The sequence below is a fragment of the Lissotriton helveticus genome, chromosome 9, assembly GCF_964261635.1.
Source record: "Lissotriton helveticus chromosome 9, aLisHel1.1, whole genome shotgun sequence".
Lineage (NCBI taxonomy): Eukaryota > Metazoa > Chordata > Amphibia > Caudata > Salamandridae > Lissotriton > Lissotriton helveticus.
In genome coordinates, this window is record NC_136070.1 from 241436911 (window position 1) to 241460948 (window position 24038).

The following is a 24038-nucleotide window of genomic DNA, read 5'->3' on the forward strand; positions in this document are numbered from 1 at the left end:
GCAGTGTGAATCCAGACGCCCCCCCCGACTGGGACCGGCAAGAAGACTCCGAAGTTACCTCTGCTGTCGCTGGTCTTACTCGTGCAACCTCCGGTGCCACACCTACAGCCTATTTATTGTCAAGAAGATCCTTATTGAAAAGCATTGGGATCCCAACATCGAATTTGCACCCTGCACCTGGCTGCCCCTGTGCCGCTGTTGGTGTATGTTTGGTGCTGCTTTGTGCCCCCCGTGCTTAACGTAACCCCAAAGCTTGGCCCCCTTCAACCGACCTAATTACCTACAAGCAGTGTGGCTCCGGGCACCCCCTTTCTCCATTTGAAAGCATTGGACCAAACTCAGATTTTGACCTCTGCACCCAGCTGCACCTGTGCCGCTGGTGGTGCAGTCTTGGACCACCTTCCTGACCCCTGGCACTTGTTGACTTTTGGCTCCGAACATTGAAATTGTAAGTTCGATATTGACCTGGTTAACCACAATATTATTTTCCCCATAGGATAACATTGGATAGTATGAAAAAGTTTCTAAGTGTCGACTTTCGAAAGTGAAAAGTGTTTAGAATTAAAAATGTACTCACCTTATTATGAAGACCTGTGTCTTAAATAAAGTACAAACCAAGTATAATTTTATAAAATTGGTCTGGCTCTCCTCCTTGAGTTGTGTCCATTATTGATGTGTGTGCAATAAATGTCTTATGCTCCTCTGTGTTAGGCCTAAGGCTGCTTGTCACACTACCACTAATAGAGCACTTTGGGTTTTACACTGAGCCCTGTACACTTTTGAGGAACCCCTTGACTTTGTGCACGGTATTACCACCTAGTGATATAATATTCAGGGCCAGCTTCCTGTATCTACAAACACTGTTTGCTGTGCTCCCCTTTGGCCTCACCAGTGCCCCTCTGGTGTTCACGCAGGTGATGGCAGTGATTGCAGGTCCTTTGCTGAGATGAGGGGTGCAAGTCTTCCCCCTATCTCGACAGGCAGTCTTCTCCCACCTGCAGACTGCTGCAGACCTCCTGCATTTACTGAGGTTCACTATCAATGTGCCGAAGACGCACCTGACTCTCTCTCAGGTGCTCCCTTTCATCTGAGGTGTTTTGGACATGGTGCAGTTTCGGGCCTATCCTCCTGAATGGGGAGTTCAGGATATTCAGGCTATGAAGCTGATGTTTCAGCCTCTCTTCTGGATTTCGGTGAGACTGACTGAGGCTGCTGGGCCTCATGGACCCCTGCATTCTGTTGGTAATGCATGCCTGTTGGCATATGCTTCAGTAAGTATTAAACAATGGGGATACCCAGTAATGCGCAGAACCTGGGGACTATTACATTAAACGAGCAGTGGTTCTGCCATAACACACTTGCCAAAATTAAACATTTAAACTTTATCCCCTTCTACCGTTGGATTACATTTAATGTTCTAAACAAATCTGTCTAAGCACATTAAAAAAAAAAGGAAGCAAGAAGGCACAAACTAATTGTACTATTTGGAAGCGTATTTTAACTTTATATGAAAAAAATCATGTATCAGTGTGGCACAGGACATATGCACATAAATCACTAGCGTAATTATGAAAGTGAAACAAAGGAGAAGTGAGGTGTATTTTATATATATCGCAGTGTAATACAATAGGTATATAAATACATAAAAACAACTACATTTAGGCATAGCTTGAAAATTTGGTGATTATCTCAGGATGACCTGGAATTCTATTCCTTCTATTTGTGATGGTCAGGTTGGATTATAGTGTTTCTAGTTATGCGTCGACGTTTCGACCCTTGAATTATCGTGCAATATGAGACTAGTGTCTTCCTCAGTACAATAAAACGATAATCTGTGTATAGCCTTGTGAGTTTGGTCCCAGATGGAATCCAACAGATTATTAGGGGGATGTTAAATGGCTTCCTCCTGGAGCTCGTGAGTAGCTCATGAATAAGTTGAAGATAAATCGGGGGCGGGCACAGGGTGCTCTCACACCACCTCTGGCGTCATGCGCTCAGAGACATCAATGAAATGCATAAAAATGTTGGGGCAGTGCCACCTCCGTACGTCTCATATAGTCCGTTTTCAGTGAAGGGCAGGCACAATGTGTTCTTGGACCATCTCCGGCAACAAGAGCTCGGAGTAGTCACTTGATTTCACAAACTCAGCAGGGGCACTTAACCTCCGTGCACACTGAACCCCATGGGTCCTGGAACTATCGGTTTCTGTGGACTCCAACAATGTTCGCTGCGAGTCTTTCAATAGCGCGTCTTCTCGGCGACTGGTTGTTGAAGGCGGGCGCGCCCAGGCTGTCTCCCACCTGCAGACTGCCGTAGACCTCCTGCATTTACAGAGGTTCACTATCAACGTGCCTAAGACGCTCCTTACTCCCTCTCAGACTCTCACTTTCATCCGAGGTGTTTTGGACATAGTGCAGTGTCAGCCCTATCATCCCGAATGGAGAGTTCAGGATATTCAGGCTATGATGCAGATGTTTCAGCCTCTCTTCTGGATTTTGGTAAGACTGTCTCAGAGGCTGCTGGGCCTCATAGCCCCTTTCATTCTGTTGGTAATGCATGCCTGTTGGCATATGGGAGCTCTGCAGTGGGACCTAAAGTTCCAGTGGGTGCAGCATCAGGCGAATCTCTCTTGCAAAGGACCTGCAGCGGCGGCTTACTAACCGTGATTGGGTCAGCTGCAGACACCTCTCCCTTCCCCAACCAGATCTGACCGTAGTGACAGACGCGTCACTCATGGGATGGGGAGGCCATCTGGGAGAGGTGGCGATCAGAGGAATCTGGTCTCCAGCTGTAATCCGTACGCCACATCAGTCTTTTGGATATGTAGCGATCCGATTAACATTGAAAGCCTTTCTACCTTCCAAGAAGGGAAGACTACTGTAAGTGTTCACGAACACCACCACCACTATGTGGTACTGCAACAAAAAGGGCGGGGTGGGGTCTTGTATCCTTTTCAAGCCCTGCGTCTCTGAACATGGACTGGGACAGCTAGGCATATCTGTGGTGGTTCAACATCTGGCAGGATCTCTCAACGTCATAGAGGACGAACTCACAGTGGCAGCTCCTCCACTATGGCAGAGGAGCGTCGCCCTATGGGAAAATTTAAATTATGATAATTCAACGTTATTATAAATTTATTTTGCAGAAGGCTCTGAAGGTGCAGGCGGGGCTGCCCATAGAGCAGGGGGAGGAGTGGTGAGCACTCTCTACATGCGCATGACACTTTGGCCAGCCGTCTTGAGCCGGTCAAACAGCCATATGCACATAGCATGTTCTCCACTAAGCTGTAATGCACAGCCTGGGTGGAGAACATTCACAGGCTCCCACTGCCTGGCTGAGCACCGAACCACTGCTCTCAGACCATTCACAATGCTGCTATTATGGTGACTGCAGCATCATGATTGGCTAGTGGAGTCTGCTTCCTGCTGGATCGAAGAGGATGAAAGAGAAGCGGTAGCCAGCAGGTAAGTTAACTTTTAATTTTTTTCTTAAACCCCTCCCGCGCCTCACCCCTCACCCCCACTTCACCACTACTGCCCCGTAGCAGCTGCTACTGCAAACTCCCCTGCAGATGCCTAGCGGATTACGAATGGGTCTCCATCCGGAGGTGGTGCAAGGTTTCCTTCAGCAGTGGTGAGAGCCTTGGTTAGATCTGCTTGCCACTTTCAAGTACATTCAATGTCAGCAGTTCTGCGCACTGGAGTTTCCAAGGTGGATCTCTTCGGAGACACTTTTAGTCTTGAGTGGAGTTCGGGCCTCATATACGTCTTTCTGTCCACACCCCTTCTACCCAGAGTTCTCAAGAAGATCTGGAATATCCTGGCCCAATTTGTCCTTGTTGGTCGGGACTGGGCAAGGAGAGTCTGATATCCTGAGCTGTTAAGCATATCCATCGGTCGTCCGATCAAGCTGCCCCTTTTTGAGGATCTTCAGTCACAGGAGAGGGTTCTCCACCAGACCGGTCAATACTCCTTCATGCGTGAAGATTTAGCGGCGACAGTTGCAAGCTTTCGACCTTTCTATGGAAGTGTGTAACTAGTGCCATGGTGTACAGAAAGTGAAATCAATACCCTTTCTGATCCATTTCCTGAGATTCTCCTTTTCATTATTTCCCTTGCCCAGAAGGGCTATTTCAGCTTTTTTTTTGCGGTTGCCTGACTAGCCATCCCTCTTCAAATCGCCTATTGTAAATAGTTTTCTGAAAGGTTTACAACATTTGTTTCCTCCTTCCATTATGCCCCAATGGGACCAAAATCTTGTCCTCATTTTCCTTATGTGCGCTCCCTTTGAGCCCTTGCACAATTGTCCTCTCAGGCTCCTAACCATCAAGACGATCTTCCTGGTGGAAAGAATATCTCCCTGGAGAGTCAGTGAGGTTCAGGCCTTGGAATCAAAGCCTCCTTATCTGAAGATCTACCCAGACAAACTGGTTCTTTGTACGAGAGCTACCTTTCTCCTGAAAGAGATCACTCCGTTTCAGCAAAGCTCTGCCTACTTTTTGCGCTCCGCCTCTTCCTTCCAAGAAAGAGGAGCGACTTCACAGTCTGAACCCAGAAAGAGCCTAGTTGTTCTTCCTTGATCACACATGAGAATTCCGGGTGGACGACCAACTCTTCGTAGGATATATCGCCGCAAAGAAATGATTAGCCGTACAGAAGAGGACTATCTCACGATGGATCATGCTCTGTATCAAAATCTGCTACACAATGGTTAAGAAGCAACCCTCTGAGGGTTTGCTTGCTCATTCCACCATAGCTAAGGCGGCAACCACTGTGTTAGTGTAGGAGTTCTGGTCCTGGACTCTACCAGGCGGCAACATGGGCTTAACCAGCACTACTACCTGGACAGTTGCGTCCAGAGACAGGATTTCCCTTTTCTGGGCCCTAGTATTCCACATCAGTGGTCAACATACTTTATAGCTCTGGGCTTTCTGTTGCAGAAAGTTGCAAAAAGTAATGAATGTCAGTGTGCTGGGATGGCACACATCAATAATGGCGCAGACATCGCCATGATGAGCTGAATGACACCACCTACGAGCATGCAGTGGTACTGCTCAAGAAAATCTAATGATTCCAGTCTGACACTTGGGGATAATTCTAAGGTAAGGATTCTGCGGCTAAATAGACTCTCTACCAGATAAGGTGCTACCGAAGGTAAGTAACTTGTTCAATTGTTCTAATTCGCTTGGGGACTGAAAGGAACTGCATCATTTATTTTGGGGGAACTGTAGAAAGAGGTGAGTTTTTCACTTTTTGCTCTTAAAGAGTAAAGCATTGTCTTCAGCCGACTGAACTACGGCAATGTCCTGTGCCTAGGAATCGCCAAACACCTTCTACAGAGACTTCAGACCATATAGAACGCCTCAACCAGACTCGCAGTGATGAACCCACATCACACCCCACCTCCGGAAACTCTACTGGCTCCCTGTACAGAAGAGATGCCAATTCAAGATGCTGACCCACACACGCAAGGCTATATACAACCAAGGACCCGCCTACATTGACCACCGCCTGAACTTCCACCAACCATTGAGAAGACTACACTCTGCCTCCCTTTCAGTTGCCCATACTCCCCACGTCTACTAAAGCAGAAGTGGAGGACGCTCCTTCTCCCACATTGCAGCGAAGACCTGGAGTAGTCTCGCCATGCACCTCCGGACCATCACCTCGCTTACGGAATTCCGAGTGGCTCTCAAGACCTGGCTGTTCGAATAAGCCTTCGGGGCCAGCAAACACCTGGATACTCTATTGGGCGATTAGCCGAGCTTTATCAATCCTGATTGTTTGAACTTAGGACTGGAACATGGAATAAAGATCGGAGTTGCTACCTTATATTATTTTCCTTGGTTTAGATTCACATCTAAGGATATTGTTCTGTTTGCTTGGCTGAGCTTGATTTACTGTGCTCCACCACCTGGTAGTTCAAAGGCCCCAGGAACAAATAGGTCTATTCTACATAGATGAAGAATCTCCTACTAGAAGCACACAGCCAGGTTGGAAGTTGCCTCTTAATTAAGGTAGGAGAAATTCTGGAGAACCTTCAGTCTGCTGCTCAGCAGTTGGCCGCTTTGATGGGATTGAAGGAAAGCGGGCCAGGCTGGCGGGGACAATTTCAGAGGCTAATGTGCTGCTTTTGGAAAGAGCTGCCATGGTGGAGTAAAATGTTGTGTAGGGTAGGGTAAGCAGTGGGCTGGTCCATTGAGTGTCATATAAAGGTGGAGTAGATGATGATGCACCACTAGAGTAGGGTTCTGGTTTCAACTGTTGGAGACCCATCAAGCTCCATTCAAAAGCCCCTGCACCAGCAGGGATAGCTGAAGAGGAGCCTGGAAAAGACAGAACAGTGAAACTTTGACCCCCTGTCAGGAGCCTTTGGGGCCATTTCAATGCTCCAGGACTGACTGACTCCCTGGCCTGGTGGAAAGTGGACATGCTAAACCCTTCAGAGCAGAGGAATTAAGTTGATATGGTCCTGTTGTAGTGTTTTGAGGAGTGGGCATTGTGGACACATGCTGTTGTGAATATTCAAAGCAAACACAAGGAGATGATGGACGGAGCGCTGAAACTTTTCAGACACTCACCCCCAATCACAGATCTGGGTTGAATCCATCATCATTCTTTCTCATATCATTCTTCAACTTGCTGTGCACATTCACCCAGCTAGAGGCTGCACACTTTGCTGGCTTTAGAATTCAAACAAGCCATGGAGTGCCTGTGGGTGTTGCTGAGGAAGAGTTCCAGGTCAGAAGAGCTCCATGCCAGAGCAACAAGTCAAGCTGAGAAGCCTGTATGGAGAAGCTTCTGCGTTGAGGAGGAAGCAGTATTGCAAGAGGGTGTGTGGAGGTTACGAGAGATCCCCAAGAAATCTTAAGCCCAGAGGTACCCTGACAGCTAGCCCAGTTTGTTGAGAAAAGGGCCTTAGAAAACAAAAAAACAAATCCCACTTTGGTACACTGAGTGGGGCTGGAGAAATCCTACTTTGTATTGGCTGCTTATGTCCAGTGTTGTCTACAGTTTCAGCAGGTGGCCCAGGAGCATCTGGTTGTCAGCAGCACAGCTCTGCCTTTTGGAGTCTCCCGTGGGCACTAGGAACACTGTTGTATGCGTCTGCCAGAAAGACAATTAAGTGGAAGGAATGCAGGTGGCGGGATGGAAGTGGGGTGGGCACACATGAGGTCCATCAGACGCATAAAGAAGGTGGCTGCGTGGTCCCCTGCTAGCAGTGGCTGGGTGGGAAAAAGAAACCACTGAGCTTGCAGCAGAAGATGCTGAACAGGCAAAGAAAGCCTGTACCACTGCATGGTTCAACAGCAGTAACCAAGTGGAGCTTAACAAATATAGAAGTATTCCAGTTGCTAGGCAATCATCACAACAAAGCAGTTTGCGGGTTGGACTTTGCAAGTCTGTCATAAAGAAACTGTATGTTTGTCCATCATGGTGGATTCAGCTCTCTAGTGAGATCTTTGATATAAATGACTGATCCTTTTTACACCTCGCCAAAGGTGTATGTATCTCAAGGGGAGCCTTAAGAAGAATTCCCTTTTCGTCTGACGGAATGTTGCTTTAGGTCTTCATAGGTGGAGACCTCACTTAAATGTAATGCCCGTAGACTTGTGTTCTATTACTTTGAAATGTGCTGCCTTAAATAATAAGTTGTTATTTGGAATGATGAACATCTGACAAAGTCTTTAGGCATAACTTAATGATTCTTTATAGCTTTAGACTTTAATGGGGGCATTGCTAGTTTTGTATGTTGTCATCTTTCTTTGCTCCTTTCATTTGATTGTTAAATGATACTTTTCTGTTACAGTTGAAGTTGTTTGGTGAGGAGATGAAGAAGATAAAGTCCAACTGTACCTTGAAAAGTAAAGTCTTATCTCACAAGGGCAAGGTGAAGCGTTATGGCAAACTATTGAAAACTGCTCGTGTAAGTAGGAGTGATGTGCTCAATGCTAAATGATAAATTGTAGCCATAAACAATGTTATTAATTTTTGGCTTTTTACGCCTTAAAAGGGTATAGCTCAGTCTCAAACGTCACAGTATTGGTGAGCATTTTCCATTGCGTGACATGTTACTAAACACATTTAGCACTACACACATTGTTCAAAACACAGATCAGGCCCTTCCTTTGTTACCCTTCTTAAATTTTAGTTCGTTTTTTGACCATGCTTAATTTGTGATAGTGGTGGGTGCCAGCACTATTTTTTCAGGACTACTCTGTGTCCCAACCTCACATGTGAAGGGTGTCATCCACGACATGAATGGTGCTGGCAGCCACAGCCCGTGCGGGTAAGAGCGGTGGACCGGGTTGGGGGGGTGGGGGTGGAATTCGACAGATGGCCTCGTCGTAATCTGTCAAAATCCCCACCACCTGGCCCCACTGCTCTTACATGCACGGGCTGTGGCAACCAACACCATTCATGTCGTGCATGACACCCTTCTCCATGTGAGGTTGGGACACAGAGTAGTCCTGAAAAAATAGTACTGGCACCCACCCTGCCAGGCTGTGGCTGGGTGCTGGTCTAAATTAGTAGCCCTTGGGAGCTTTGTGGGGGCTTGGGTGTGCACTACCTCTCCAAGAATTAGATTATTCAGCTTCCAGACTACCCCCTTTTTTGGTGTAAATGCAACCAGCACTCCACTGCCCCTCCGGCTGTGGTGGTGTGATGCAGCTGCATATATGTTATAGTTCCCCTCACCCAATTATGCCTCCCCCCGCGCCCCCCCCCCCCCCCCCACCTCCCCCCCCAAAAACCCGTACATTCCTGTGGCCTGGTTGTTTACAATAGTACCCCGGTGGTTGGTTGTTTTGTATTTTTGTATAGTTCTCTCGTGGTGTTTATGCCCTGGTTGCTTTAAAAACACCTTGAAATGTCAGTGAAAACTACGTCCGCTGAATCTCACTTTTATTTCCACCACCACACTATTACGTGCTGCAAAACAAAGCAAGATAACAGCACTTCGCTATTGATTCATGCACAGCACCAACCCGCATCCCACAGAGGCTCCCAATAATGCACAACACAACACATTTGTCCCCTGCATAAAAAATCAGTGTATCCCCTACCCTGAGTGACACATCTGCTTGTGAAACCGGTATCCAGATTTTTTGTTGGCATAGCCTGCATGTTAACCTAGCCGGTGCCCTGAGCCTAGTCCTGCCTGTAGTAATTCCAACGTCCTGAACTTGTTCTGAGACTTTGAGCGGTTCACCAACCATGCCTCCTCTGATGACATGCTACTATTGTCCATAACTTGAGTTTATGACATGAAGTATGGTGAAAGCATACCAGGTTTTGTGAATAGATGATACTGATATGGTTCAGAAGGACTAAGTTGCATACTGGCCCCTCTCTTGTACATTTCTACTTGTATGCAACACCCAAACTACTTAGCTCAGTGTTCCCCAAACTGGGGTCCGTGACACATTCCTAGGGGGCCCGTAGGAAGCAGTTTTAAGAGCACAGAAAAGTTTGTTGTATACTTAGCAGCTTTCGAGCAACAATAAAAGTGTCACGATAATGCCAGTGATTAATGTACCTGCTGGAGAGAGATGAGTTTTGTTCAGTGGCAGCTTTGACTTAACTAATGTAGCACAGAGGGTTAATGTGCCTACTGCAAAGCATGTGTAACATGCATTTTAAAAAGCAGTATTTTATGTGCATAGGTCCGTGGTTACTGCTTTTATCACAGAGATTCTTTTGTTACTGTGCACTTCATAAGTGACAATCGTAATCTAGCAGAGGGACCTATAAACTGTCATCAAAAAGCTGCTTGCAAACTTCATGGTACCAGTTAATAACTTATGTTTTCCCAGTCATTCATAATCCTGATGCTGCTAAAAAGATTTATTTGGGTGGAAATACATTTTTAAAGCTAAAGTCAGTGCTAGCCACTGTTATGTTCTGAATCCTGAGTTTCTGCTTTTAAAGACCAAGCACTATTTAAAAATGCTTACCAATATGAATGACATCTGAATACAACACCTTGTAGTCTCCTTTAACTTGTATAACATTTTCTATACACTGATTTACATGTATGATTCATTGTCTCTATATATGTGTGATGTAAAGTGCTCTGACATCCCACAATGGTATGAGAGATGCTATAAAACAAATAAAATATGAAATACTAAGGGCCACGTGTACGACCCGTTTTTATATGCACAAACGGGTTCGCTAACCCGTTTGGGCATGCAAAAACCTATTGGGCCATGTATATAGCCTATTTCGCGAGTCGCAATTTTTTTTGTGACTCACTAAATAGGTTTTGCAACTTGCTATTTGGAAGGGGCATTCCCTTCCAAATAGCGAGTCTCAAAACCATGTACAAATGTTTTGCGACTGCAATTGCGGTCGCAAAACACTCGCAATTACCACCTACTTCAAGTAGATGGGAATGCATTCGCAAATGGCAAGCGGTCCCCAGGGGACCCCCTTCCCCTTTGCAAATGCATGCAAAATTATTTTTCATGGGCAGGCAGTGGTCCTAGAGACTTCTGCCTGCCCTTAAAAAATGAAACAAAAACGTTTCATTTTTTTTAAATGCATGGAAAACGGGCTGCATTTTCAAAAAGAAAACTGCTTTATTTAAAAGCAGTCCCAGACATGGTGGTGTGCTGAGCCTAGCAGGCCACCATCCCTGAGAGGGCTGGCATTCCCAATGGGCTCGCAAATTGCGAGAGGCTCATTGATATTAATGAGCCTCGCAATGTGCAACGCCAATGGGAATGCCAAACAGTGTTAAACACACTGTTGTACATTTCATTTAGCGACTTGCAATTTGCCACTCGCAATGTGTTGCCAATTTGAGAGGCGCTAAATGAAATGGTCGTACATTTGGCCCCAAAATCCTTAGCACTTTGAGTATTTGTTTTGTGTGCGCACATGTTTTATTTCCGAATTACTGTTTTAAGATTTGAAATTTAACTCCTACAAATTGCTTGGGGGTCCCCGGCCTCCAGTGGTGACTCAATGGGGGTCCTCAGGAGTTAAAAGTTTGGGAACCGCTACGGTTAGTTGATAATCCCAGATGCATGTATGTAGGATGTATGTATGTATGGATGTTTGTATGACTCATTGTGCTGGTGAGGATATTGTTGCTAGGACCAGAAGGATTCATTTTGTAATGCTCCTGAATTTCATGGCTCTAGACGAGGATAGGATGCAGCCATACCCCACAGTGGATTTGTAGTGCCTTCTTTCCTGTGAGGAACCCCAGACAATGATGTGTGGGAGGATTTAGACCGTGCTACCCATAAATATTCAATGAGGTTCTTTTGGCAGGGTGATTGCTGATTTGTTCTTCCTACGCACTGCCATTTGTTAGGAGAATTTATTAGGCAAAAATTGGTTCTAGGTAGGGCCTGCCCCTTTGTCTTTCTGTGCGTGGTGCTTCAGAAATGCCAATGCCAGCCAGGTGCAGAGTCTTCACAGTTCACGGTGCTCATGTTTTGGGAACTCCTGCTTGTACAAAGGCTGTGTCTGCACTCCTGCAAAAAAATAGTTTGAAACATTTCCATCCCCAACCGATTCCTGGACCTTGGATACTGCATCAACATCTCATGTCCGTAAAACAGTATAAAGGCGGGACCCAAACCACCCCACTGTGTTCCAATTCCTGGTTGTGCCTGAGCAAGGTGAGAACTGCTCCACAGAGAACATGAAGAGCTGCTATGATCCTGGGCTTGTGTCAGTCTGACAGTCAGCTCTCCAGATGTGAAGGGACATTAACTAATGTTTGGATACTTGCTGAAGAGCTGAAGGTCTGCCTAGCACCAAGAAACCTGTCTGCATGCTCAGAAATGGATGGTGGGAGTCTGGCCCTACGTTAGGAGAGACTGTACAGGAGGAGAAGCCAAGTTCCTGGTGTGTAAAGCGCCAAGAAGAGCTAGGTTTTGACTAGGAATATTACCAGTACCGATCATCACCAAGCCTTCCACCTAGAAACAGGCTACAGAGGGGAACCCTGGGAACAAGTCCGGCAGCTCCCACAGCGTCTCGGTTCATGGGGGTCGTGGGAGCAGGGAAACACGGACGGTTGTCGTGGACCTTGGAGGTCGTGGGTTTTGTTCAATTGGTGCCCATGCATCAAAGGCACCCATGGTCCTTGGTTAGACCTGAAAACGGAGAGAAATGAGGACAACTGGGCCAGTCTCGGGCTGGCATCTACAATGCTGACATCACTTGTCGGCTGACTGGCCTTTGTGTAGTTGTAGTCCGGATTAAACTCAAACAAGCTTTGGTTGCTCCAAGGGTCGGTACCCCACGAATTGGTGCTGGCCAACTTCAGTTGGTCCTGGCGTCTTACGTGTTGGGGAGATGGATCTGACCTCATGGAGCGCCGCGACCTCTTCCTGGGTGGCTGCTGTGTTGCTGGACCTGATGAACAGCAGAATAGTGAACCAGATGTTGCGGTTGGTGTCTGCAGGCTGTAGTTAAGTGGCTCCTCCACTCCATGGGAGACACTGATTGCTTGGCGAAGTGCTGGAGACCCCCCCAAGGCCATTAATCTCACTGGCCTGATGTATATTCATTCTGCTGCTCTAAAGACTTACGTGCTGTTTCCCTACAGGTTACTGCATTTGACCTCATCCTATCTCAGTAGTTTCATTACAGATGGCATGTTATTAATGCTTGTTGCACCCACTCTGCTAAAACTTGCTTAGGTAAAGAAATTATTGACTCTCACGGGTGCTTCAAAACAGCGTATTTTGACAGGCTGCAGTGCTCTGCAAAGGAAACACTGCTAGGGGCCACTCCTTCCTTTTTCCACGCTGAGGCAAGCCAGGGGCCTGGAAGTCTCAGAATGCAAGGAGTAATTCCTAAAAAATGCATTATTGGCTAGGTATGTCACATATGGGTTATCCAGTATTTGGGTGTCTTTCATAGATTCACATGCCTGAATCATTCCCCGTCGTCGAGACGGGAGCCTCCGGTAAATAAAAAAGTAATGTCCTATAGACATACATAGAGAAAATAGGCCCAAGGGTCTCCCCTTAGTGGCCTTTCCTTGTCCTTATGTAAAAAGGACCAAACTCTTACAGTCAGCCAATCAGCTCCGACCTCCCTCTAGGACCTCCCTGGGAGGAGCCCCAGTCCCTCAGATTTTCTACCGCACGTTGTGCTAGGGAGTCTCCAGCTTGAGCTCTACTCAAGATTACTTATAATCATCTAACTTTCTTCAAAAGTGATTCCTCGCTCTCAACCCTTCAAGGATTCTTCACTACACTGTTTTGCAGTAAGTGGCTTCTTTCCACAAACTTCTTCCATGTCGGAGTCACAGAAGAAAGCCCTGTTCAGGGCCTGCTCTTCCTGTGGGAAGAAGAGGATCCATGTGGATGATAAGCATGAGCTATGCTTGTACTGCCTTTACCCAGATCATGTCTCGGACAAGTGCAGGATCTGTAGGTCTTTCCCTAAAAAGACTGTGAGAGACAGGGAAGGACGCCTTCTCATCTGGCTGGACAGGCTGAAGGACAGAGACAATCTAGAATCTTCTGAGAGCAGTGTTTCCAAAAGCTCAGAAGTCTCTAAAAAGAGGCCTAGGGTATCTTCCCCGGACCCCTCAGACACTCCTCCTACGAAGACAAAAAAGTCTTCAGAGGCAAGATCTACGTCATCTTCAGTGTCTGTTCAGGCTGATCACACCTTCAAAAGGCCTGCTCCATCGTCTACCAGACAGACCCACAAAACAACCTCTGTCACAACCACTGTGTCGACGACATCAGCGTCATCGCCTTCAGCGTCGACGACGACGACTACTTCCTCAACATCATCAGGTAGACCTGTTTCCTCTATTATATTACTGCAATCGTCGTCGACGACGAAGACCCTGTCGACGACGAGAACCACACCATCGACGACGGCATCGTCATTAACGAGCCCACCGTCGTCGAAGAACTCACAGACGTCGACGAAGACGACGACGAAGACACCGTCGACGGCGGGCTCGCCGTCGACGAAGGTACAGACGACGACAACATCGTCATCGAAGTCGTCGACGACCAAGGTACAGTCGACGACGACACCGTCGACGAAGGCACCGTCGACGAAGGAACCGTCGACGAAGGAACCGTCGACGAAGGAACCGTCGACGAAGGGACCGTCGACGAAGGGACCGTCGACGAAGGGACCGTCGACGACACACTCGTCGACGACGCCGACGAAGGAAGACTCGTCGTCGGAGATGGCATCGGAACCATGGAAAAAATCCGAACTGGTAGAGATGCCGACCCTCATGCTACCGCCGTCGACGACGCCCTCGACGTCGACAGGAACACATGCTGCGTCTAGCAAGTCTAGAAAAACGCAAATTACCCCGGAAACCACGTCTCCGAGCAAAGTGGAGATGCAACCACCTCACGACATCTTCCAAAGTGAGGAATCCGAAGAGGATGACCGCATGGATCCAGCTACCTCCATCTCGGACCTCAACGTCAAGTGCCAAAGCACCGATGAGGAGCAGGAGGAGCTAACTTTTCAGGAACACTCCATCCACACTAGTGTCCGCACGGAGGTCACCCCCATGATATGCCTACCGGCGACTCTGGTCAATGACCTGCGGTTCCTTGTACAGGACTACAAGCAAAAAATTCCCGGATGCGGACAGTGGTCATCAGACACCGGTAGACCATACACCAGCGTCTGCCCCAAAACGATCTCAAACTCTCCCTCAAACCCACCGTGAGACCCAGCCTCAGGTGATGGACTCCTCGGACGACGACGAGGAGGAGGAAGAATTGGAGGAAGGAGAGGTCCAGGAAGTCCACTCGGTCCACTCGGACCAGGATGGAGATAACGAGTATGGAGATAACGAGTATGTAGCGCCATCCCCGGCTTCACCTGAACCGCGACAGGCGGATTCGCCGCCTGTGGACATAGCAGGCTTCCACAAAATTGTGGAACGGGCAGCGAAGAGATTCCATATGGTAGTGGAATCAACGGAAACGGACTGCTTCCTGCATGACTTCAAAGAGCAGACACAAAAGGCAACCAAATCTATTCCAATCATAGAGTTCTTGTGGGAACAGGGCAAGAAATTGATGCTGACACCCGCTTCCGTGCCTGCGGTTGTTCCGCGCCTGGACAAGAAATATAAAGCCCCACTTAAGGCGGCGGCTTGCCTCAACGGGCACCCAAAACCTGACTCGGTGGTCACGCAGGCGGCCCAGAAACACTCCCGCAACCCTTCCTCCCCACTGTCCGCTCCTCCGGACAAGGAAGGCAGGAAGCTGGACACGATAGGGAAGAGATTCACGTCCACGTCGGCCATGACCATCAAGATCGCCAACTCCATTGCCTTGTTGGGGCGCTACAATCGCCAACTCTGGGAGGACATAGCCCCATACCTGAAGGAACTGCCTGATGCCGTAAGGGGGGAGGTCAAGGCTCTCCTGTCGGAAGGTCAATCTTCGGCGGCGGAAATAATTGACTGCGCTATAGATGCAGCCATGACTGGCTTCCGTCAACTACGCCGTCAAGGATGGCTGAAGGCGACGTCGTTCCGCCAGGAAGTACAATTGAAGGTGCTGGACATGCCCTTCGACGGCCAGCATCTCTTTGGGGACAAGATCGACGAGGCACTGCAAACTATCAAGAAGGACACCGACACTGCAAGGGCACTAGGCACGTTACAGTCCCGGAACCAGTCCTTTCGAGGAAACCGATCCAGAGGTCAGTCCTCTTATCGCGGTTCCTACCAGAACCGGTCCTCGTATTCCTCTACCAACAAAAATCAATACCAGCATAAACAACAACAAGCCCGTCAATCTTCATACGGACGATCTACCTTCAGGGGCAGGAATTCCAAAAGGGGCGCTGGCGGACGCCAGTGACCGATTACTCCAGCCAGTCCCACCACCCTCTACATCCTTTCAAATTGGAGGAAAACTGACCCATTTCCTCGACAATTGGCAACACATCACCACGGACCGATGGGTTCTCCAAATTATAAGATTCGGACACTCTCTCGAGTTCACATCCCTGCCTCCCAACACACCTCCCAAAAGACGGACGCACAAACATCTACGGCTCCTTACCCTAGAACTCGCTATAATGCTACAAAAAAGAGCAATCGAACGAGTTCCAGCATCCCAGAAGGGGAAGGGGTTTTATTCACACTTCTTTCTTGTAAGACAGAAAGAGGACAAGTGGAGGCCCATTCTAGACCTTCGGGCACTCAATGCCTTCCTACGGAGCCAATCGTTCAGGATGGTGACGATTCAAGAAATCCTGGGCACTCTCGAACAAGGAGATTTCATGACATCCTTAGATCTCCAGGATGCCTACTACCACATCCCCATCCTCAAGCGTCACAGAAAGTTCCTGCGGTTCGAGGTGGCGGGCCGACATTATCAGTTCAGAGTCCTACCATTTGGCCTCAAGTCCGCGCCGCGGATTTTCACGAAGTGCCTAGCACCGGTGGCGGCATTTCTGCGTCAGTTGGGTCACCAAGTCTTCCCTTACCTAGACGACTGGCTGGTGAAAGCACCCTCAGCCGAGGACGCGGCAGCATCCTCCTGCGCCTGCACCAATCTTTTTCAGAGGCTAGGATTAACCATCAATCTCAAAAAATCCTGCATCACCCCTACGACAAGGATCACCTTCCTAGGGGCTATCCTGGACACGGAGTGCGTGAAGGCCTTTCCCTCGAAGGAGAGGGCGGACAAGATACTATCTCTGGCCACGGCTGTGGCGACAAAAACATTCATCAAAGTGCGCACTTACACATCCCTCATGGGAATGATGTCTTCGTGCATACTCCTTATCCCTCACTGCCGACTCAGGATGCGCCCATTGCAGGAAGCTCTCGCAACCCAATGGACCCAAAGCACTGGCTCTTTCGAGGACATTGTGCAAATCACACCAAAAATGTCCACAAGCCTAGCTTGGTGGAGGAATCGAAAAAATCTGAATGTAGGATTACCGTTTCTCCTTCCGGCGACACCTCTGGTGATCACCACGGACGCCTCCTTGGAAGGATGGGGCGCCGTTCTACAGGATCTTCGAATCAGCGGCAAGTGGGACTCTCAGGAAAAACTGCTCCATATAAATCTCTTGGAGCTGAGGGCGGTATATCTTGCTCTACAGGCATTCCTGCCACGCATCCAGAACTCCCCAGTGCTCGTCAAAACGGACAACACCACGACGATGCACTACCTCAACAAACAGGGGGGAACGCGTTCGCTCTCTCTATCACGCGAATCGCAGAAAATCTGGAACTGGCTGGTGTTACACGGGATCCAACTCAAGGCGGACTATGTCCCCGGAAAAGACAATACTATCGCGGATGCCCTGAGCAGGCAACGATCCCTCTCCCACGAGTGGGAGCTGAGCGACAACGCCCTGGAACACGTCTTCTCTCAATGGGGAGTCCCGAACATCGACCTGTTTGCCACCAAAGAAAACACCAAATGTCCGCACTACGCAAGCTGGCATCCCCAACAAGGGTCTCTGGGGAATGCATTCTCCATCGGATGGTCCAGCGCGTTTGCGTACGCCTTTCCTCCGTTTCCAATGATCCCGAGGCTCCTCAGGAAGATGAAGGCGGAGCCATGTACCCTAATCCTGATTGCCCCGTTCTGGCCGAGACAACACTGGTTCTCGGATCTACTTCGACTTTCCATCAGGTCACCGATCCGTCTGAGGCAGCACCCGAACCTCTTAACAATGTCCAACGGTCAGGTGCAACACCCGAACCTCCAATCACTCAAGTTGTCGGCCTGGCTCCTGAGCACAGGGAGTTCAGTGGACTAAATATCCCGCAGGACTGCAGGGATATCCTGTCGAAAGCGAGAGCGGATAGTACAAACAAAACCTACACTCTCAAGTGGAAACGGTTCTGCATGTGGTGTGTGGATCGGGATCTACGACCACTCTCAGTCACCCCTGAACAAATACTACCATACCTGCTGCATTTAGCACAGTCAGGCCTGGCACATGCATCCATAAAGGTTCACCTCGCAGCTATCTCTAGATTCACTAGGACTTTCACAGGACCTTCTCTGTGGTCCAGTAGACTAGTCAAACAATTCCTGAAGGGGCTCTACAGATCCTTTCCGAGGCCTCGGAAAGTCCCTCCAACATGGCAACTGAATCTGGTACTCAACCAACTCATGAGAAGTCCGTTTGAACCCATCCATCGAGCATCCATCAAACACATCTCCTGGAAAACAGCACTCTTGCTCGCTCTAACATCAGCCAGGAGAGTTAGCGAGCTGCAAGCTTTGTCCATTCAGGAACCATATATGCAATTCAGACAAGACAGGGTAGTGCTGAGACCAAACCCTAAATTCATACCTAAAGTCCCTTCGGACTTTCATCTCAACGAGCCAATTGTCCTCAGGTCCTTCTTTGCAAATCCGTCCACAGCAGCGGAAAGAGCGCTGCATTCTCTGGACCTTCAGAGGTGCCTAAAATTCTACCTGGACAAAACTAAGGCTCTCAGGAAATCTTCACAGCTGTTTGTGGCATACAGCAGACCAAGAGTGGGCCTGCCTCTCACGAAGCAAAGCATCTCCAGGTGGATATCCTCAGCGATTGCATTCTGCCACGACAAGGCCGGACGGCCTTTAACTGAGCATGTTACTGCTCACTCCACCAGGGCGATGTCCACGTCCGCAGCACTGTTCGCTGGGGTACCAATCTTGGACATTTGCAGAGCGGCGACTTGGAAGTCACCGCACACTTTCTCCAGACATTACTGCCTGGATATCGAACTTCAGAAGGATGCGGCAGTGGGCCAGGCAGTGCTTCGCCATCTCTTTCAGTGATGTGAGCCTTCCTACATCCCGCCATCCAGGTATGCACGTTCCTTGCTATTGTGATGTTACTGTTATGCTGTCCACATGTTGTATGACGACACATGCATTGTCTACTGTGACTACAGAGCATTTCCATCACGCAGGTGCATATCTGATTGCTAGCTATTCTGATTCAGGCATGTGAATCTATGAAAGACACCCAAATACTGGATAAGAAATGCGTTACTTACCTGTAACAGCAGTTATCCAGTATTGGTGTCTTTCATAGATTCACATGCAACCCTCCCGCCTCCCCTGGAAGGTCTCACATCCCTCTCTAACAATATTACGCCAACCTAGTTGGGTGCGTACGAAAATCTGAGGGACTGGGGCTCCTCCCAGGGAGGTCCTAGAGGGAGGTCGGAGCTGATTGGCTGACTGTAAGAGTTTGGTCCTTTTTACATAAGGACAAGGAAAGGCCACTAAGGGGAGACCCTTGGGCCTATTTTCTCTATGTATGTCTATAGGACATTACTTTTTTATTTACCGGAGGCTCCCGTCTCGACGACGGGGAATGATTCAGGCATGTGAATCTATGAAAGACACCAATACTGGATAACTGCTGTTACAGGTAAGTAACGCATTTCTTCACTTGCCACCTTTGATAATAACACATTTTTACTTGTCCACTCACTGACTTTGGTCATGCACTGGGGTTTCTCTCCTTTGATGTGAGTCATTGCTCCCTTGTGCTGTCAATCTCTGATGGGTCAGATGTCAATTTCCCAGTAGGTGGCACAGGGGATTCTAAGTGTCTCGGGTGGTTGAAGTCGAGTTTGCTTTCCTGTATTTATTGCTTATGGCTTACAATGCACTATAGTAGTGCCCCTAAAAGACTTGTGTATATTATTTAGTAAGGCACTACAACAAAGTTAGTGACCTTGCATAAAAAACTTTAGCAGCATTCCAGCAGTTCTAAGGCTTTTCCTTTTTAGAGTACTACATTAAAAAAAAGGCATAATTTTTTTAAATGTATCTCACTACGAGGGCATGGCTGCTCTGCTGTATTTGTGCTAAAGTGTCACTTAAAATGGTATTGGTAAAGCAATGAATATCACACATACAACAGAGACATGCCACATCTAAGCAGTTCAAAAACTTAGCAGCTCTAAGCATATGAGATATCAATGATAGCTAAAGCTGTGTGGAGGCAAGACCTAGAAAAGCATCTCGGCCAATCAAATTAAAATGTCCTTTCAGAATTGGATTATCCCACCAAACGGTCACCATAGAATTGTGCTCTACAGATCAACACTAGACCACAAAAGGATTTCAAGTTGCACCAAACCACTGTTTTCTTTTTGAAGTAGGTTCATGGTTTCGATGACGATAAACCGCACAGAAAATTATCATTCAACTTTTCTATTTGCTGCAAAAACTTATAACGTTTTAAGTATCAAACTTGGGAAAGTTGGAGATTTTAGCCTGACATTTGTTGTGCCTGCTCTCATTTAAGCCATGTCATGTTAGTTATAACAATATTTCACTTTTGAAATCTTTTTATTCGGCTTTTGCTTCACCAAACAAGTCTGTATTTTGGATTGTGGGACATATTGCTAACGGAAAATGTTTGTCTGCTATTGATATGATTGCTGGTTCTGTCACTATTTACCTCTGTCTGCCGCATTGTTGGCATACATGCAGTCGCACACACCTATGTTCAATTTGCTGTTTTTAATGCTTGATTTTTATCTCTGTGGTTCTAACCTTAGGGTCAATGGAAACAGCTGCAGTCAACCATGGACGATATAGATAAACTATTGGAGGAAGTAGATGGATCCGTTTCAGAACTCCATCAAGGTAAAGCATAATTTTTTTTAAAGGATCTGTTGAATGGAGGATAGTGAGTGGGGATTTTTGAATTGTAGTATGACGTTATGTATTCTTATACATACTTTTTCTTTGCCTGGTTCAGAAGCTGGACAATTAGAAGCGAGCGTACGGGCAGAATGTGATTGTGAGGCATTGAGGTTTAAGACGGGTAAGTACGTTCTTTGAATCTTTTATCTCAGTATTAAGAAAACCAATAATGCCTGCCCATACTCATTAGGGTCAGCATATCACTGAAACAAGAATTCGGGCTAACAGAGGGGAAGGGCTATTCCTACCGCCAGGCTATGCACTGGGACACATCTCTAAACCAAACCAGCATGGGCATAGCCAATAGGTCTCGCCTTTGGGGCCTTATAAGTGGTTAGGCAGAACCAATGTGTTTAAGTTGTGCTGTAGAGAAGTGTGGCTGCTGTGCAGCATTCTGAAAAGTTGTAATAAAAAAGTACCAGAAGCATTTTTGTTAACTTATATATGACCAAGAAGGCATTGTTCCAACAGAACGACCATCTTAAAAAATGTATGTACAATAAAAAAATTCCTAATTTTTCTTTTGTTCTTGCAATGCTGGCAACTTGTTTTTGCCTATTCCAATGGTTGTTTAAGTTTTTTTTGAGGGGGCATAAACAATTGGAGGTTGAAGGTTGTGAACTAGTACCTGTATTATAACACTATCAGCGGCCAGACGCTAGGGGAGAATCAACAGATGGCAGATTCCGAGAGCAGGCTGAGGTGGTGTTGAGTGATGTTGAGGTGGCGGTGACTGGTGCTGAGACAATGTTGAGGTGATGCTGAATGCTACTTGGGTCTTGCTGAGTGATGATGATGTGGTTGTGTACTATTGCAAAGGCGATGCTGAGAGATACTGGTGTGGTGTTGAGTGATGATGTGGTGCTGAGTGATGTGTTTGGTGGTGCTGAGTGATGCTGTGGTGGTGCTGAGTGATGCTGTGGTGGTGCTGAGTGATGCTGTGGTGGTCCTGAGTGATGCATGCTGTGGTGGTGGATGCTGTGGTGCGAAGGATACTGTGGTGGTGCTGAGGGTTGCTGTGGTGGTGCTGAAGGATCCTGTGTTGGTGCTTGTTGCTGAGGGATGCTGTGGTGGTGCTGAAGGATCCTGTGGTGGTGCTGAAGGATCCTGTGGTGGTGCTGAGGGTTGCTGTGGTGGTGCTGAAGGATCCTGTGGTGGTGCTGAGGGATGCTGTGGTGGTGAGTGATGCTGAGGGATGCTGTGGTGGTGAGTGTTGCTGAGGGATGCTGTGGTGGTGAGTGGTGCTAAGTGATATGGTTGTGGCCCTGAGTGATATGGTTGTGGCCCTGAGTGATATGGTTGTGGCCCTGAGTGATATGGTTGTGGCCCTGAGTGAGGCCCTGAGTGATATGGTTGTGGCCCTGAGTGATATTGTTGTGGCCCCGAGTGATATTGTTGTGGCCCCGAGTGATATTGTTGTGGCCCCGAGTGATATTGTTGTGGCCCCGAGTGATATTGTTGTGGCCCCGAGTGATATTGTTGTGGCCCCGAGTGATATTGTTGTGGCCCCGAGTGATATTGTTGTGGCCCGAGTGATATTGTTGTGGCCCGAGTGATATTGTTGTGGCCCGAGTGATATTGTTGTGGCCCGAGTGATATTGTTGTGGCCCCGAGTGATATTGTTGTGGCCCCGAGTGATATTGTTGTGGCCCCGAGTGATATTGTTGTGGCCCCGAGTGATATTGTTGTGGGCCCGAGTGATATTGTTGTGGCCCGAGTGATGCTGTGGTGGTGCTGCCGTGACAGTGTCTTTGCTAGTTACAAGGATTAGAAGAGGGGTAATACTGGGGTATAAGAGGGATAGAGGGGTAGAAGAAAGGTAGAGGGGCAGAAGAGGGTTAGAGGGGTAATAGAGGGGTAGGAGGGTGGCAGAAGAGGGGTAGTAGAGGGTTAGTAGGGTGGCAGAAGAGGGGTAGTAGAGCAGTAGTAGGGGTAGAAGAGGGGTAGAAGGGCAGTAGAGCGGTAGTAGAGGGGTAGAAGGGCAATAGAGCGGTAGTAGAGGGGTTGAGGGGTAGTAGAGGGGTTGAGGGGTAGTAGAGGAGTTGAGGGGTAATAAAGGGGTTGAGGGGTAATAAAGGGGTTGAGGGGTAATAAAGGGGTTGAGGAGTAATAGAGGGGTAGATGAGTGGTCGAGGGGTAGATGAGTGGTAGAGGGGTAGAGGAGTGGTAGAGGGGTAGATGAGTGGTAGAGGAGTGGTAGCGGGTAGAGGGGTAGAAGAGTGGTAGAGGGGTAGAAGAGTGGTAGAGGGGTAGAAGAGTGGTAGAGGGGTAGAAGAGTGGTAGAGGGGTAGAAGAGTGGTAGAGGGGTAGAAGAGTGGTAGTGGGGTAGAAGAGTGGTAGTGGGGTAGAAGAGTGGTAGTGGGGTAGAAGAGTGGTAGTGGGGTAGAAGAGTGGTAGTGGGGTAGAAGAGTGGTAGTGGGGTAGAAGAGTGGTAGAGGGGTAGAGGGGTAGAAGAGTGGTAGAGGGGTAGAAGAGTGGTAGAGGGGTAGAAGAGTGGTAGAGGGGTAGAAGAGTGGTAGAGGGGTAGAAGAGTGGTAGAGTGGTAGAAGAGTGGTAGAGGGGTAGAGGGGTAGAGGGGTAGAAGAGTGGTAGAGGGGTAGAAGAGTGGTAGAGGGGTAGAAGAGTGGTAGAGGGGTAGAAGAGTGGTAGAGGGGTAGAAGAGTGGTAGAGGGGTAGAAGAGGGGTAGAAGAGTGGTAGAGGGGTAGAAGAGGGGTAGAGGGGTAGAAGAGGGGTAGGAGAGTAGTAGAGGGTTAGGAGAGTAGTAGAGGGGTATAGTAGAGGGGTAGAAGAGGGATAGAGGGGTAGAAGAGGGATAGAGGGGAAGTAGAAGGGTAGAGGGGTAGAGGAGGGATTGAGGGGGAAGTAGAGGGGTAGTAGATGGATTGAGGGGTAGTAGATGGATTGAGGGGTAGTAGATGGATTGAGGGGTAGTAGATGGATTGAGGGGTAGTAGATGGATTGAGGGGTAGTAGATGGATTGAGGGGTAGTAGATGGATTGAGGGGTAGTAGAGGGATTGAGGGGTAGTAGAGGGGTTGAGGGGTAGTAGAGGGGTAGAGGGGTAGAAGAGTGGTAGAAGAGTGGTAGAGGGGTAGGAGAGTGGTAGAGGGGTAGGAGAGTCATAGAAAGGTAGAAGAGTAGTAGAGGGGTAGAAGAGTAGTAGAGGGGTAGAAGAGTAGTAGAGGGGTGGAAGAGTAGTAGAGGGGTGGAAGAGTAGTAGAGGGGTGGAAGAGTAGTAGAGGGGTGGAAGAGTAGTAGAGGGGTGGAAGAGTGGTAGAGGGGTAGAAGAGTGGTAGAGGGGTGGAAGAGTAGTAGAGGGGTAGTAGAAGGAAGGGTAGAGGGGTAGAGGAGGGATTGAGGGGGAAGTAGAGGGGTA

The 24038-nt window shown here is 48.2% G+C and overlaps 1 protein-coding gene across 1 annotated transcript in view; it reads left to right on the plus strand.

The window, feature by feature from the left end:
- Positions 1-24038, plus strand: part of KNL1 (kinetochore scaffold 1) — a 579877-nt gene that overhangs the window by 335568 nt on the left and 220271 nt on the right. The window contains exons 16-18 of the mRNA XM_078659817.1: positions 7810-7926; positions 20515-20602; positions 20718-20783. Coding sequence (XP_078515943.1) covers positions 7810-7926; positions 20515-20602; positions 20718-20783 — 271 coding nt within the window. The remainder of the gene's footprint in view (positions 1-7809; positions 7927-20514; positions 20603-20717; positions 20784-24038) is intronic.